The following is a 15,971-nucleotide window of genomic DNA, read 5'->3' on the forward strand; positions in this document are numbered from 1 at the left end:
TATAAAATCTGTTGGTACTCTCATTGGTGATGGTCGAGTATTGAGAACTTCACTCATGACTGACAAGGCAGGTATCTGGGGAATGCTGGTGTATAAGGACACGATGTCACAGGTCACAAGTAGCTGGCCACTGGGATCAAAGGGTAATTGGTCGACCAGATTGATCGTCTGCATCGTATCCCTTAGGTAAGCTTCAGTTTTTTCCACCAGTGGTTTCAGAAAGAAATCCACATACTTGCATAATGGTTCCAGCAGGGAGCCACATCCTGAAACAATGGGACGTCCAGGTGGTTTGTGAAAATCTTTGTGAATTTTGGGCAAGGTATATATGGTAGGCAATCGAGGATATTTTTGATTGAGATAATCAAACTCAAGTTTACTGAGAATACCTTGTCCAAAAGCTTCGGAGGTAACTTTCAGGATTTCCTCTGCCAAGTCATTAGTTGGGTCAGATCGTAATTTGGAGTAGCTCACCCCATCTTGGAGCTGTCTCAGAATCTCATCCTTGTAAGCTGTTGTATCCTGGATGACGATGGCACCGCCTTTGTCGGCAGCCTTTATGACAATATCTTTGTTGTTCTTCAATTTGGTTAAAGCCATCCTCTCCAATTTACTGGTGTTGGGGATGGTATGTTTGTACGTTGCCAATAATTTCATCACGTCGGTTAATACCATGTTTTCATATGCCAAGATCTTATTGGTCATAGCATTAGTAGGCGGGACAAAAGTGGAGGGGACCCTCAATCCTGTAGCTGAATGTGATGAATCAGACACAGAATGTTTGAAAAAATATCTCAAGCGGATCTTCCTGAAGAAGGCATGCAGTTCGACCCTTGTGTCGAAGTTATTTGGATGAGACGTGGGTATGAAAGAGAGCCCCTTAGATAGAATACGCTCTTCATCTTGTGCCAGTGTGTAAGATGAAATATTCACCACTGGATTGAGAAGAGATGGAGCCACAACAATACCCCTGAAACTCACACAGTCTTCCAATCTGCCGTCAACACACACCACACAGAGGAAGAGGAAATACCCTGGATTGATTGGTTTTGTGCAGGTAGGTGTCCCTTCCTGCAAAACATCAATCAACTCCACAACACCAGGGCACAAGGGTGCCTGCGTTGGTGCATGGCTGCCATTGTGCATCAATGTAGGGGGAAAATAGAGGGGGATTATTCACGAGCCCCTTCCGACAGTTTGCAGTGTTAATTTTGCACCACGTAGCGCCAAATTTACAAAGTGATGCATCTAGGCATATGCGTGACCTTGTAATGCCCTGTGCCACATTTTACCTGTGTCAGGTATGATATATGCAGGGTGTGCGTTTACACGCAACAAAGCTTCGTAGGAGTGGTGCAGTGAAATCTATCAGATTTCACTGCGACAATTCTAGGACGCCACTGCGTCAGAACCTTATACCTGCCTCATGGTGGGCATAAGGGTGACACAGTGCCGTAGGGATAGGCCTGCCCCATGCATTGCTGGAGTTGCGTCATGCTTACGACACAACTGCAGTAATGCATGACTTTAGCGCTGACAGATATGTCAGGATTACAGACGTATCTGTCATTGATTGTGATATGGAACGTATTACAGTTAATAAGGCGCATCCATGGTGTCGCAAGGAAGGGCGCAGTGAAATGTGTGGCCTTTTGTTTTGGCGCAGGGCAGCAATATTCCGTTCAGCGCAGTACAGCGCCAAAACATCTTATATGTGTGCCTAAGTGTTTGCATCAATTTTAAGACCAGCTATTTTTGGGTCTTAAACAACTGCCTCTAACTGGTCTTAGAGGCAGTTTTTTCAGTTTTGCACCATACAAGGAATTCCTTGTAAATATCACGAAGTGTGGTTAGCGGCAGTTTTTTCACGGGAACGCCTACCTTGCATCTCATTTTCATTAAGTCCAGCTAACAGAATTGAAAATTCATGTTTACGCTGCAGTTATGCAGTTAATAATAATAATAATAATCATAAAGAATATTATTAAGTGCACAGCTACATCCAACGGGGTGTCCCGGCGCTGAAGCTTAGCTTAGCTGAAGTTAGCGGCAACTTGTCAGTAAGATGATAAAAAAAGCTGAAAACTTCTAAAAAATTGAACTACGGTGGTGTTAAGTCCTTGTAAATATACCCCCATGTCTATTCAGCTCAGCGATGAGTCAACCAGGCAAGGCAGGGCACACCTCAACCACCGCCATTGACTGTCTAGAGTGAATGCCCATCTTAGCTCTTGTCAATCAAACTTCAGACACTGAATACACAAACAGGCAGGCGAACACAGAATAGTTGAACAAGAAAATGCCTACTTTCTAAAAGTGTCATTTTCAAACACACGATTTAAAAACCATCTTTACTAACTGATGTGATATTGAATTCTGAGTTCAGAGAGCCTAAACTCAATTTCTTTCTCTTGTCCCAGTGGAAAGGTAGATTTGTAAGATGTTTCAAATTAACTCCCATGTTATCCTATGGGACAGATAGCCTTTCAACAGTGAAAAACGAAATACACAGTATTTCACTATCAGGACATGACGCACACACTTGTTCATGCCCTGCCTTTCCCATATACTGCACCCTGCCCATGGGGGGGGGGGGTTACCTTGGACCTTTCATAGGGGTGCCTTACATGTAAGGAAAAGGGAAGGTTTGGGCCTGACAAGTGGGTGCACTTGCCAGGTCAACATGCGGGCAGACACTACAGTGGTAGGCCTGAGACATATTACAGGGCTACTCATGGAGGTGGCACAACCAGTGCTGGAAGCCCACTAGTAGCATTTGATTTACAGGCGCTGGCACACACCGTGCATTTTACTAGGGACTTACCAGTAAATCAAATATGCCAATCCTGGATAAATTATACAGAGAGCATTTGCACTTTAGCACTGGTCAGGAGTGGTAAAGTGCCCAGAATCCTGTAGCCAACAAAAACAGGGTCTGAAAAATAGGAGGCGACAGGCAAAATATTTGGGAAGAAACCTGTCCAAAGGGCCAGGTCTAACACTCACTCTCACACCCGCACTCATCATCACAGATATAAAAAAGATCTCTGCCAAAGATTCCTTTTGCGGCGCCCATGGGGCATTTCAGCACCAGCCCCACGAGGAGCTAAGCCCGCTATTATCCAACCTGCCACATCTTTCTTATGAACAGTTCTCTCCTTGTGTATTCGTAAAAAACAACTAGTAATTGAAAGAAGCTGTCTAGCTCATTAAAATGGCTGTCTCCCAGGTATATTCTGTTTGCTGGGTAGTGGTCAACAATACGAGCTGATGCCATGAATGTCTCAACACCTCGGAGGATCGACAATGGGAAACGCTACAAAAAAAGCTTCATATTGTGAAAAAGGTCAAGTTATTTCAGACGGAACTGCACTCACAAAAGCAAATTATTTATGCAAACTGGTCTAACATGGTGAACTCATAATAACGATCCCCTCCAAGCATTCTTAACCTTCACAACTCAACCTTATTTCAGCACAGACATCAATGTCAATTTACTAAATTGTAAGGGGTGACCGAAATACCATGACACACTTTCTGGCCCAATGACATTTCGTCTCACCCTTAGAGGAATGGACAAGGAGAAGAAATTACAGAAAATGACTTCCTCTTAGAAACCTATTTACTTTCTGTTCTTGCAGCTGCCTTTGGAGTCTCCGTGACCAGTGGTAGCAGGAGCAGTGCCAGTGCCCTGAAAGGGCAGACCTGGGGTAGCCTGAGCTGCCCTTCGTTACCTCTAATTGACGTCCATGGGCATGGAACTCGGGTTTTGGTCCCCTACTTATCTCAACTAACACTGGTGTCAGTGGGGTAAGAAAAAACACATTTTGCACTCATTAGTGAGTGCAAACGCTGTTCTTATACTGGATGATCAGTGCAGCTGGCAATACAAATTTGCACTTCACCAAAATAGGATTGTCTACACTGGTGCAAAATTGCCTCACACCCATGCAATTTGCATGATTCTGAATTCTCAAAGAATATAGGTTGGGGAGGCCCCTTCATAGGATCCCAACCTCTGGAACTTCGTCTACTTTTAATGAAAGAGAGCTTCTAGGAAGTTTTTCTCAAACTCCAGCACATACCGGTTTCCAACCATGGGGCAAACACCCTTGAAGGAATCAGCACTCCTCCTTTTTCAGCAGCTGGTTGTTGATCAAGGCCACTACAGTCTCCTTATCCACAGCAGAGCATGCTTACGTGTCCATAAGCTCCTCTACCAACAATGGCAATGCCAAAAGTGACAGAGAAAAATCCAGGAAGGTAATGTTTCAGATGCCTCTGTGCTTGTATTCATGATTGTACACATACTTCATTTCCCTTCGCAGACAGACCGAGCTTAGGTTCCGTGAAACGGAACCTCCACTTCACTGGGTCATCGAACAAGGACATTAAGACTCCATTAAAGAACCTCAACAGCCCTGTCAAATCTTTAGGTCTGGCTCCAACGTCCTTATACAGTGGTTTAGCATCTGAGACTAAGACATGGTGAAGCTGATGCATCTGGAAATTGTGGGCCCAGCTCCACACCACAGCACCAAGTTTCACTAGATGCTATTAAGCAGATGCAGTGGGGATTTATGCCTCAAATAAGGAATACATATTCCCACTCCGCAACCCCTTGCATATGGGAATTGGGACACATAAAACTCAAAATATCACTATATTTATTACTAGTAACTATTGAGGGGTATTTTAGGAGAAAAGCTGAAAAATGTAGTTCCAGAAAGTATAAGAAATCCTCCCCTATGCTGTATAGAGCTATGAATTAAAAAGCATAGAGAGGCATGCATCACATGAGGAAACTGATTCGCATCTAACAATCATTTCTTCCTATTGTGCTGAACGACGTTATGGGGGTGAGAGAAGAGAGTGAAAGAATGTGTTTGAGGCATGCAATGTGTTATGATGTGTCTTTGAGTGTGTGTGGAATAGTGTTACTTCATTAACAATTTACAGAGTTGTGATTGTTTAAGAATGTGCAACTTTATCTTAAAGTGCTATTTGGATGGGTGTCTGCAATGGCTTAAGTTATGTGTCCATTATTTTACAATTATATTTCTTTATTTTTTAACAGGTTTCTAACATAGTTGCACATTGTTTTGTATACATGTCTGCAATGTGTAATGCAGTTGACATTTTTTAAAATCTAATTTTAGTTTTTAAATGTTAGGCTTGACCAGAGTAGATTTGAGCTTATTTGGATATAGCACTACTAGAGTAGATTTACTACTAGAGTAGATTGACTTACCCTTATGTAGGTGTGTTTTTGTATTGGCATGCCCCTAAGGAATTTTTTTCTTTCCTCCTTCCAAATTGGTGTAAACATTCCCAATGTTCCTGCCACTCGCCATAGCCACTCCCACATTTACACCTATACACACTTTGGGGGGAGAATACCTCCCATGAGAGACAGGACAGGTGTAGGTCTATGCCCTTTCCTGTGTGAATTGCATTTGATTACCAGAAGCAGTGCTACATTAATACACACTCATGAAGGCCTTTGTGAACGTACAGATACATTTGAGGTGCCTCTAAAGCTGCAAACTATTTTACACATATAATATTGAAGGGTTTAGCTGGCTTTTCCTCAGGTAACATAAACTTACCTCCACTGGATGCAAGTCTGTGCCTATAAATGTGCTCTCTCTTACCATCTTACCAGGAGCTCATCACATTCGAATTAGCTTTTCCTGTGCACTAGCAACAACACATTAGAACAACACCTTTTTGTTACATAGTTTTATACTGTGAATACCCATTTCATATGCAAGGTCAAAGCTAGCTCTGTGCTTATTGAACAACAACTCTGAATAACTGCAATATAATCTCTAAAGACAGTTACCAGGGGCATTTACTCGAAGAGGTTCCCACCCGCATTGACTTGCCCTCAGTGAAAATCTGTAGTTGAGCATTTTGTGAACGTGTGTGTTCCTGGGCTTTGAACTGGTTTTATACTTCTCGTTTACTATAGTAATTCCTTTAATGTCAGTAGGGTTACAAAGTTTTTATTGCCTTTTATATCTTGTCCCCTTTACTCTTGTATTTATTATTTTCAACTGGTGTGAATTGGTATATTTTTTAGTTTGATAGTGATTGGAGAAGTGTTTTTTTTTTAAATATTCCCATCTGTGATGCCTATCTCTTCTCCCATTACTGATGTGTGAGCATTCTTCTATTTACTCTCGATGACCTTTGAGGTTAGAGCTGAATTTAATGGGGTTGATGCACTACAGCATTTAGGAGTATAGGAAGTAGTACTGCAGGAGGACTCTGTTAGGCACTCTTACTCGCCTTCGGCCCTGAACTGTCCAACTCCCTGTCAATCAAAGTTCAAAGAGGGTACAGTCTTTTCTGTTGGTTCTATTGGTAGGTAAATCCTTCCTGAATATTTCCATTTTAGATGTTTAGGGGGCAATGTGCAAAGAATCTTTTGAAGTACTACGTCCTTTAAATGCTTTTGTGAATCACCCTGTATATGAATGAATGATTTTAATTAATTTTACAATAAAGATCATTCATTCCTTCATTTACTCTCTACACAATAACAGGAGTACTACCTACTTTACCTAATGCCTTTATGTAAAGACCACTTTTTGGGAGTTAGAAGCACCTTGATTTTTAAGGTTCTTTCCGTATAAGATACCAGTTTTTTAACATCATGTTATTGTTTTGTTATGTTATTGTTATGTTATGTTATTGCTATGTTGTGTAATGTTATTTGATGTTATTTTATTGGTATGGTATGTTACTGTTATGTTATGTCATGTTGTGTAATGTTATGTTATTATTATTGTTATGCTATGTTATTATTATTTTTATGTTATTTTATGTTATGTGATTGTTATTTTATTTTATGATATATTATGTTATTTTATATTAAGTTATTGTTTTGTTATTGTTAGGTAATGTTATGCTATCGTTATGTTATTGTTATTTGATGTTATGTTATTTTATGTTGTGTTATGTTATGGAATGCTATGTTATGTTGTTATGTTATGCTATGGTATGTCATGGTGTGTTATGTATTTATGTTATGTTATGCTACTGCTATCTTATTGTTATTTTTATAGTTTTCTAATTGTATGTTATGTTGTGTTGTGTTGTGTTATGCTATGTTATGTTATTTTATGTTATGTTAGGTTAGGTTAGGTTAGGTTAGGTTAAAATATCCGAAGATGCTACCTAAATATTCTTCTGAAACATTTTTGGTCAGATGACATTTGGGAGTTCATGACTATAAACAGGGATTATTTCAAGAAAAACACACGGCAAGGCAAGAGACAGCTCACTTAAGTGAGGGTCGTTTGAGACCTATGTAAGAATGGCTAATCTGTGGGAGACAGGGCAATATTTGGATTGAATAGCTTTTTTGTTATAGAGGAATAGAAAAGAAAGATAAATTTACCTGTAAATTTTCAATAGACATACAGAGAAAAAAAACGAAGCTTGAGGAGACTGTGAGAGACAATATGGCAATCTGGCACTGACCAAAGGGCTGGTCTGACAGGTTAGTGTACGGTCTGTTTTATGGCTGCTGGTGGGCGTATTTTATAGTTTGATGGGCCCGTTTTTACTGTTGATTTCCCTGATATTCCCACAAACATCACATGCAGCAAGCACAAATGCATGCAGTCTCCAATACCTTGCAAACCACTTGTACAGCGTGTCTTTACAAGTTTAAAACAACCCGATTTGCAGATGTGGGTCACTTTTTTAGCTATCACATTGGCTACGGTTCCCAAGGTATGGAAAGTGGCCATGGTCAGATCTCTAATTAAAAAACCGAACCTCGACCCTGAAGACCTAGCGAATTATCGCCCGGTATCCTTGTTACCTGGGATGGGGAAGTTAATTGAGAAACTGACAAACATCCAACTGGCGGCATTTCTGGAGAAGCACAATCTCCTCCATCCATCCCAGACAGGATTCAGAAGGGGACAAGGCACTGAAACAGCATTGTTGAAGGTGGTGGAAGAGGCCAGAAGGATTTTGGACGCAGGTGGCAGCGCTGCCATTATCCTTCTGGACCTCAGCGCCGCCTTCGACACAGTTAACCACCATCTGCTGCTGACTCGACTCCGGAATCTTGGGATAACCGGAAAAGCCTGGAGGTGGCTTAGATCCTTTCTGGAGGATAGATACTTCCAGGTATTTGAGGGCAATAGCTGTTCCCGCCTGTTACCGTTACAGTGTGGGGTACCACAGGGTTCTTCCCTTAGCCCCACACTGTTCAACGTATATATGGCCCCGCTGGCAGAACTGGTTGCCCCGTTTGGCATCCAGCTAATAAGTTATGCTGACGACACCCAGCTGGTGTTTTCTCTGCAACAAATAGAGTCCCCGCCGAACAACCTGGCAAATTGTCTGGAGACGGTGGTAAATTGGATGAATCTGTCTCAACTGAGACTCAATGGAGGAAAAACGGAGCTGATGCTCTTAGGCAGACAGGATATTCCCGACCATCTCGCCTGGCCTACCAGTATGGGTGCTATACCATCTCCTAAGACAGAAATAAAGAGCCTAGGCTTTTGGCTTGATAATGGTTTATCTTTTGAGAGTCAAGCCAGAAAGACATCTGCAGTCTGTCATGGGATACTGAAATCCCTCCGTAAAATCTTGCCCCAACTTCCAGAAACAGCAAGGAAGACCGTAGTCCAGGCGCTGGTCTTGTCGCGAATCGATTACGGGAATGCTATATATCTAGGGGCCCCAACTTCCACTTTTAAAACCTTGCAAGTGGCCCAAAACTATGCTGCTAGGATCTTAACGGGCACCAATAGATATATGTCGGCAAAGCCAGCCTTGAGATCGCTTCATTGGCTCCCGGTGAAGGAGCGAGTGCGATTTAAATCGCTCTGCATCACACATAAGATCCTACATAGAGAAGGTCCTTCCATATTGGAAAACATGATACATCCTTATAGGCCCCAACGTAAGCTTAGATCGAGCGAACTTAATCTGGCAATTATCCCGAGGATAAAACGAGCCCGCTCAGGCGGCCGACTCTTCTCTCTGCAAGCAGCAAAAGAGTGGAATTCCCTCCCGGATTATTTAAGACTGGAACATACCTTCCTTAAGTTTAGGAAGCAACTTAAAACGTTTCTATTCCCCAGAATTTAATGCAGCATAACAATGTGATGCGAATCCACCCTAGGCCCACTCTGTACCAAAAGCGCTGGGATGCTTACGGGTAGCCATGCGCTATACAAGTGATTTTACAATACAATACAATACAATACAATATTTGCTGGTCACGGTTAGATTGGTGCCGGGGCATATTTTGCTTCTGAGTCCGACCCTGCAGAGAGCAGCCACATCCTCATAGAGAAGAAGAACCAACAATAACCTAGTACAATAACATGCAGTACACCCATTTAAGTTTTAAAGAATTTTATTAGGTAATGAAAAATAAGAATGCAATACAGAATATCCGCTAGGAAGGGGAGAAAAGAGGGAGAGGGAAGGAAAGGGGAGGGAGGGGAATGCAAAATAAAATAGGTGAGAGAGAGTGTACAACTAAAGAATAATCATGGGCATTTGGAAAGAAGCGAAAAAATTGCATCAATCATATTGTAAACAACTAAGTACAAAAAGAGTGAAAACAAAACAGTATGTTGAAAAATTATGGACGCGGGAAGGGCATCATGGGGGTTTAGGAACTTCTTGTTGAGCAGGCGATGGACGAGAGGAACGGGCAACACAATTATCTAAATATAACGTAATGGGGAGCCATAAGTCTGCACGTTTAGTTGCTGCTTGAATAGGAAAAACAAAGGCATTATCAAGTCTATGATTGTGACAGACATTGTACCACCATGCTTTGAAAGAAATATTGGACGTATTTTTCCAATTAACAGTAATCTGTTGAAAGGCAACGGCCAATACAGTACACCCATTTAAACTGTTAACTCAAGTTGCATTAACAGCCTTTGCAATGATCACCATTCAGGATCGTGGATCCCCCATATCATGAACAGTGCTCTATTACTGCCCAGCTGGGTTTGAGGTGCATACAAATCTCCAAGAGAACTCACATGGCACATTCACAAATCACTTCAGAACACCTCTGAACATTTCAAAACAACAGTTGTAGCACTGGTTCTATTTCACATTGAAAATATGCGAGGGCAGTATAGAACAAGTACATTTGCCCCATTTGAATTATTAGAGTAGGTGCCTGGGAATGCCTGTAACTCGCTGCTGCTCAGAAAGGACGTTACAAAAATGTATATGTCTAAATCGAGAAGGCCGTGCCTCCGAGACATGCCACACTTATAGGCAGGAGAAGTAGGAGATTACAGGAATTGATGACACAAATCTATTTAGAGAAGAATCGGAAAAATGAAGGCCAATTCCATAAAAAAACTTCACGTGCAATAAACAGCCATTCAGACTACGCTCTTTTATCACAGTGAGGCAAAGAACGGGCTGCGGTGCTGGTTAATATGGCCGTTTATTCTTCTCCAATAAGTGTTTCACCTAAGGAACCACAGAGCTTTGATTCTAACAGTCGAACCAGCTTTGCATAAACCAGTCAACTGGCTGAATTAGACAGAGAGATTCACTAACCAATGTTATCTTTGTATGAGTAAGCTTTGGTCAAATTGTGCCAGTAAGGCATTCACCTTTCCCCTACGTGAAAATATCATTTTACCCAATCACTGTAAATATCTTTCCTTTATATCGCTTCACTCTACAGTGGGTGTGGAGATCTAACACCATAACCCAGAGGAAGCCCTTGGCCTAAATTCTGACTTTTCTGCCATTCACTGTTAACATAACCTCCTTATAGGGTGCAAGCGAGATGCATTCATTACATTGAGGGTTCCGTTTCTGCTGCATATTCTCATCTGTCTAACCACCCCCACCCTCCGAAAAAGTACTTACAAAGTCTGCCAGAAACTATAACAAGCTTCGTAATGGACTGTAATCAAACTTGACTTCTTACATAAAAATTCATTGTCTTTTTTGTTATGTTTTTTAAGGTGCCATAAAAACCAGGAGAAAATGACTTTCGAAGATGACTACTATGATTACAACACATCTGACTATGACACACTGGTCAGGAATTTCACCTTGCCAGACTTCCATGCCAAGGCACCGCCTCCTACGCTAAGCGCAGTGAGAGTGGTTTCCCTCGTGATCTACAGCATTGTATTCCTTCTTGGGGTTCCAGGAAATGGCGTGGTCATCTGGATGACTGGCTGTGAGATGAAAAGGACGGTGAACACTGTTTGGTTCTTGAACCTCGCCATTGCGGACTTCCTCTGCTGTTTGGTGATACCGTTTTCCATCATGCTGCCACTCCTTGACTACCACTGGCCCCTGGGCGCGTTTGCATGCAGGGTCATCCCTTCTGTGTATCTACTCAATATGTATGCCAGCGTCCTCATCCTCACTGCCATCAGCATGGATCGGTGTATTCTAGTTATGAAGCCGATCTGGTGCCAGAATCATCGCACTGTTCAGAAAGCCATAGTAGCTTGTCTGTCACTGTGGATATTGGCGCTTCTCATGACCAGTCCCGCTTTCATTTTCAGAAAGGTTAACATTTCCAAATCAATCAATAAGACCACTTGCAATGCACATTATGGCATCGCCGGTGATTATGCCCAAAATGTGGAGACCTCAATTGCTGTTTTTCGGTTCTTGTTTGGATTCATCTTTCCATTCCTGGCCATCTCAATTTGTTACACCTTGCTTATCGTAAAAGTCAATCGCAGCCACTTCAGCCATTCAAATAGGATGCTAAAAATGATCCTTGTTGTAATTGTTGGTTTTTTTGTTTGTTGGCTTCCATACCACGTGTCTGGTCTTATACTAGCCACCAACCATCCCAATTCAGACCTTTTCCAGTCAACGAATGCTGTGGATTCTCTGTTCATCAGTGTTGCCTTCATCAACAGCTGCATAAACCCTGTTATCTATGTGATCATGGGGCAGGACTTCAAGGAGAAATTCCAGAAGTCTATAAAGACCATACTAAGAAACGTGTTAACGGACGACCCGACTTCATCGTTTGCTGATAGTAAAAAGACCAAGTCAACAACTGAAGAAAGACAGACTGACACAGTTGTCTGAGACCATCAGATCCTGAAGAAATTCTTCTTCCAAAACTCACCGTTAATGTTGAATGGCAGTTCCTGGAGGTCCCTGGTCTTGTCTACCGATTTAGATTGTATATTAAACGGTCCAGGGCACTTTAGTATGAACCCAATCGTAACGTGCCTCCATTAAAATCAAACAACTACATTTAGAACCACCTGTTACAAAGAAATTCAATAATTCCATTGCTTATCAAATCATTTTTGTTGATTATACGAGGAGAGTTTGGAGAAGCTGATTCACATTTTAGAGAAACAGCAGAAAGAGCGAAATGTAAAAGGATATATAAGTTAAAGAGTGGTGATGCCGTAGTGCACTATAAGTATAACGTGAGACACAATTTTGGGACTTAGGACCCATGAAATATCTTGTGTTATCAACAACAAGAGGGAAAGATAGCACAGAGCATCTCATGAGTCGCAAAATGTTTCACTTGTATGGAAAAATGTTATTTAATAGGTCTGGCAAAACTATATCTGAAAGGAGGTGAAACAGGCAGAGACATTTTTGTATAGGGTTTTTTATAAATGTGAACCATCCAGATCTCTAATTTTATTATTTTTATCAGTTATAATGCACCGATGTGACTTTTTGTACTAATGGTATATGATCGCTTAAAAATGCTTCAAAACTTTATTGATTTTTTTTTTTACATTGAATTTATTGCTTATATTTTTAATTGTTTAACAAGCTCTTCTAGGGAGAAATTTCAGCAAGAACCAATGTTTTTCCGCAATCAAATACCCTTCATCAGAGTAATTTCCCCAAGCAACTCAAAAATCAGGATGATAAAATGGCGTTCGAAAATACATACTAAAAATTACTGCTTGCCACTTTTCTCATCGCTGTTAGCGAGTAACACTCTCAAATGTTTTTCCGACAGCTACGCCATGTTAGGCAATAGTAACATGCATGCACATGTATGACTCCTTTGTGAAGAATGCTCATTGGATTTTAGATGGCAACAGAATGTGCTCTAGATTTGTTAATGTTACAGAGAGGTTGGTACATAGGGAATGAAGCCCCCCCCAGCTGTACATTATGGAGACATTGCTATTCATTGAGTTCTTTGACAATAAAAATCAACCTGGCCAAAGACATGAGTTATTTTATAAGGTTCCTCAACTCCAAATTGATGTCCATGTAAATTATAGTTTAGGGTATTTTATAACAGAATGTATGGTTGGTCCAGCTACCTTTCTACAACTAACGTTATACTGGTGCATTGCTTGTTTCTTTAAATGAAACATACATTTTGGGTGCGGAACTTTAAAATACATGTAGAATATGTCATGTGAAAATACGAATGCAACATGCTGCTTGTAAGTGAATATAGCATATTTTTAAATCTCCTTCAGCAGGAGCTGTAGTTTAGAAAGTGCATTAAAATTAAAATAGATTCCTACTTCTTGTAATGAACTCTAGCGGTTCAATTACTAATTAGAACTCCTATCACCTAGATACTGTTAATTTTGATGAACATTAGCTGATAACCTAGTACGTCTGATCATTGTTTAAACAACAGTTGTAATTCTGCAAAGTGATCTGCTTTTCACAAATTTCGAATGCTCTGATGGCAGGCATTGGGATGTCACAGCTCAATAGAAGTAACTTATTACAACTGAAAAGTGATGTTGTTTTCTTATTATAGATGCACAATGTTGATGCCACAAGTAGATTGTGATAAGAAAATGAGAGAACATGTTTTTATAAATGTATTCAATGCTCCTTTTATTATGCATAGAATTATAGATCGGTAGTTGGCAATAGCAGGTTATTTTCCAACAAGGAGTTCTGAGTGGCATTAAATAGACAAGAGAAGCTTGCGTTGATGTCAAGGTGGAATACTCCACATTAGTGACAACCACACTTCTTCAAACTATATGTTATGTATGCCCCCTAATCCTCAGCTGTGCAAAAGAAGCGGAGAAGAAGAAGAAGCTTTTGTTGATGTCAAGGTGCAAAACTCCACATTAGTGACAATCACACTTCTTCAAACTAAATGTTGTTTATGTCCCCTAATCCTCAGCAGTGCAGAAGAAGGGGTGTAATTGAGAAGTCATGTACCACATAGACTTGCATCTTTCAGCCTTCCTCCCTATAATTTTAAAATATGATTAATCTGGAGTTGTGTCACCCACCACCCCTCCAAATGCAAAAAAAATATTTAATACCCTGAAACATCACAGAGCACCCTCAAAACACCCTCACCCACTCCACCCCAACATATAAAAAACAAAATAACTGGCATCCTGCCAATATAACCCACCACCCTAGAGAAAAATCCCTTATCAGCCCATCCAATATTTAAAATGGTGGCTTGTTGTCTTCATAAAGAACTTATGAAACACTATGTTAGAAATGGGGGTCTCTAGTTGGCAGAGGTATGCACCATGTCCAAATAGGGATGCCTTCTTCTAGTCACGATAAGGGCATTACTTGTCAAAAATAACACCTGCTCACCCCCTTAGTAGCTTGGCACGAGCAGCCAAGCTTATTTCAGATGCCATGTGTAAAGCATTTGTACATAACACACACTAACACAGTAAAAATACTACAAAAGGACACCACACCAGTTTAAGAAAAATTGCCAATATTTATCTTTGTAAAACAAGACTAAAACTATAACAATCCACCATACTGTAATCAAAATACGAATATTGCAAGAAAAACCTTAAAGTACAGCTCTTTGAAGTTGATATCGCCGTTCGTGGCTTTCACGGTGTTGTGAACAAACAAATCGAAAAGGTCAGGCCGACCACAGCGTCATGGGCCAGTTAAGGTGTCGGGAAGACCTGCAAACAGTACCTTGGAAAGGCAGGGCATTGTGGACCTTGCGAGGAGCTCTGGAGAGGCGGCGTCATCGGTGTCAGTTCCGGAGGTCGCTGCACGAGTTGTTGGACCCTTGAAGTCACAAGCATTGCAGATCAAACTCTATGAGGTTGAACTCAAGAGCTCCGGCATTGGCAGGCGTTGGGGCTGCGGTGTGAAGTGGAGCAGTGCAGTGCCTTCAAGTTGCGGTGCAGGCAGCGTCTCAGTGACGGCGTTCAGCGGCATCCTGTGACCAGCGCTGTGATGCAAGCGAGGCGGTGCATGGCGAAGTGCTGGCAGGTCACGGTGCAAGCAGCTGCACCGTCGTTGCAGAAGCACTGTCATCGGCAGACAATCTGGAGTCGATGGTGCCGGCATCGAGAGGGCAAGGCTGTCGTGTGGGATGGGATGGTGCATCGAGTAACTTACGAGCGGTGCACTTAGGCCATGATGCAGGCAGTGGCATCAATGTTGGTGTGGAACATTGTCATCGATGAAACCAGGGCGGCGTTGTGAAGTGAGGCGGTGGAAGGGCGGTGCCTTCAGGTCACAGTGCAAGCAGCAGCTCAGTGGCAGCATCGGTTGACATTGTCGGTGGGATCAGGGTTGCGCTGTGAAGTAGGGCAATGCTCTCTGTGGTGCCAAAAGGTCATGGACCCAGCAGCCGCATCGTTGACAGCATCGGGTTGCTTTTTTTTCTGTTACAGCACAAAACACACAATTCCCAGTGCTGGTAGCAGATGAAATTGAAGTCTTTTCTGTTCCTAAGACTTCTTGAACAGGTGGCAAGCTCTATCTCAAGCCCTTGGAGAAACTCAGGAAAATAACTTGAAGAAAGTTCGGTCCAGTCCTTTCCCTGCCCAAGACAGAAGCAGCCACTGCAGGCCAACACAGCAAAGTGGTAGTAACTCCTCACAGCTTCTCCTTACAGCTTCTCCAGCTCCTTTCTTGGCAGGTTCCTTGGTCCAAACAAGCTCTAAAATTCTGGGGTCACGGCCCCAATATTAATACTACTTTTCCCTTTGAAGTTTTTGGGCAGAAAGTCTCTGAGC

The 15,971-nt window shown here is 41.8% G+C and overlaps 1 protein-coding gene across 1 annotated transcript in view; it reads left to right on the forward strand.

Annotated features, from left to right (window-relative positions):
* The window catches only part of C5AR1 (complement C5a receptor 1), a 51,827-nt gene extending 38,101 nt beyond the window's left edge, over window positions 1-13,726 (forward strand). Inside the window, exon 2 of the mRNA XM_085625625.1 lies at window positions 10,989-13,726. Coding sequence (XP_085481751.1) covers window positions 11,011-12,084 — 1,074 coding nt within the window. The 5' untranslated portion in view covers window positions 10,989-11,010 and the 3' untranslated portion in view covers window positions 12,085-13,726. The remainder of the gene's footprint in view (window positions 1-10,988) is intronic.
* Window positions 13,727-15,971: the final 2,245 nt, after the last annotated feature.

This window comes from Triturus cristatus, chromosome 9 (genome assembly GCF_964204655.1).
Source record: "Triturus cristatus chromosome 9, aTriCri1.1, whole genome shotgun sequence".
NCBI classification, from domain to species: Eukaryota; Metazoa; Chordata; class Amphibia; order Caudata; family Salamandridae; genus Triturus; species Triturus cristatus.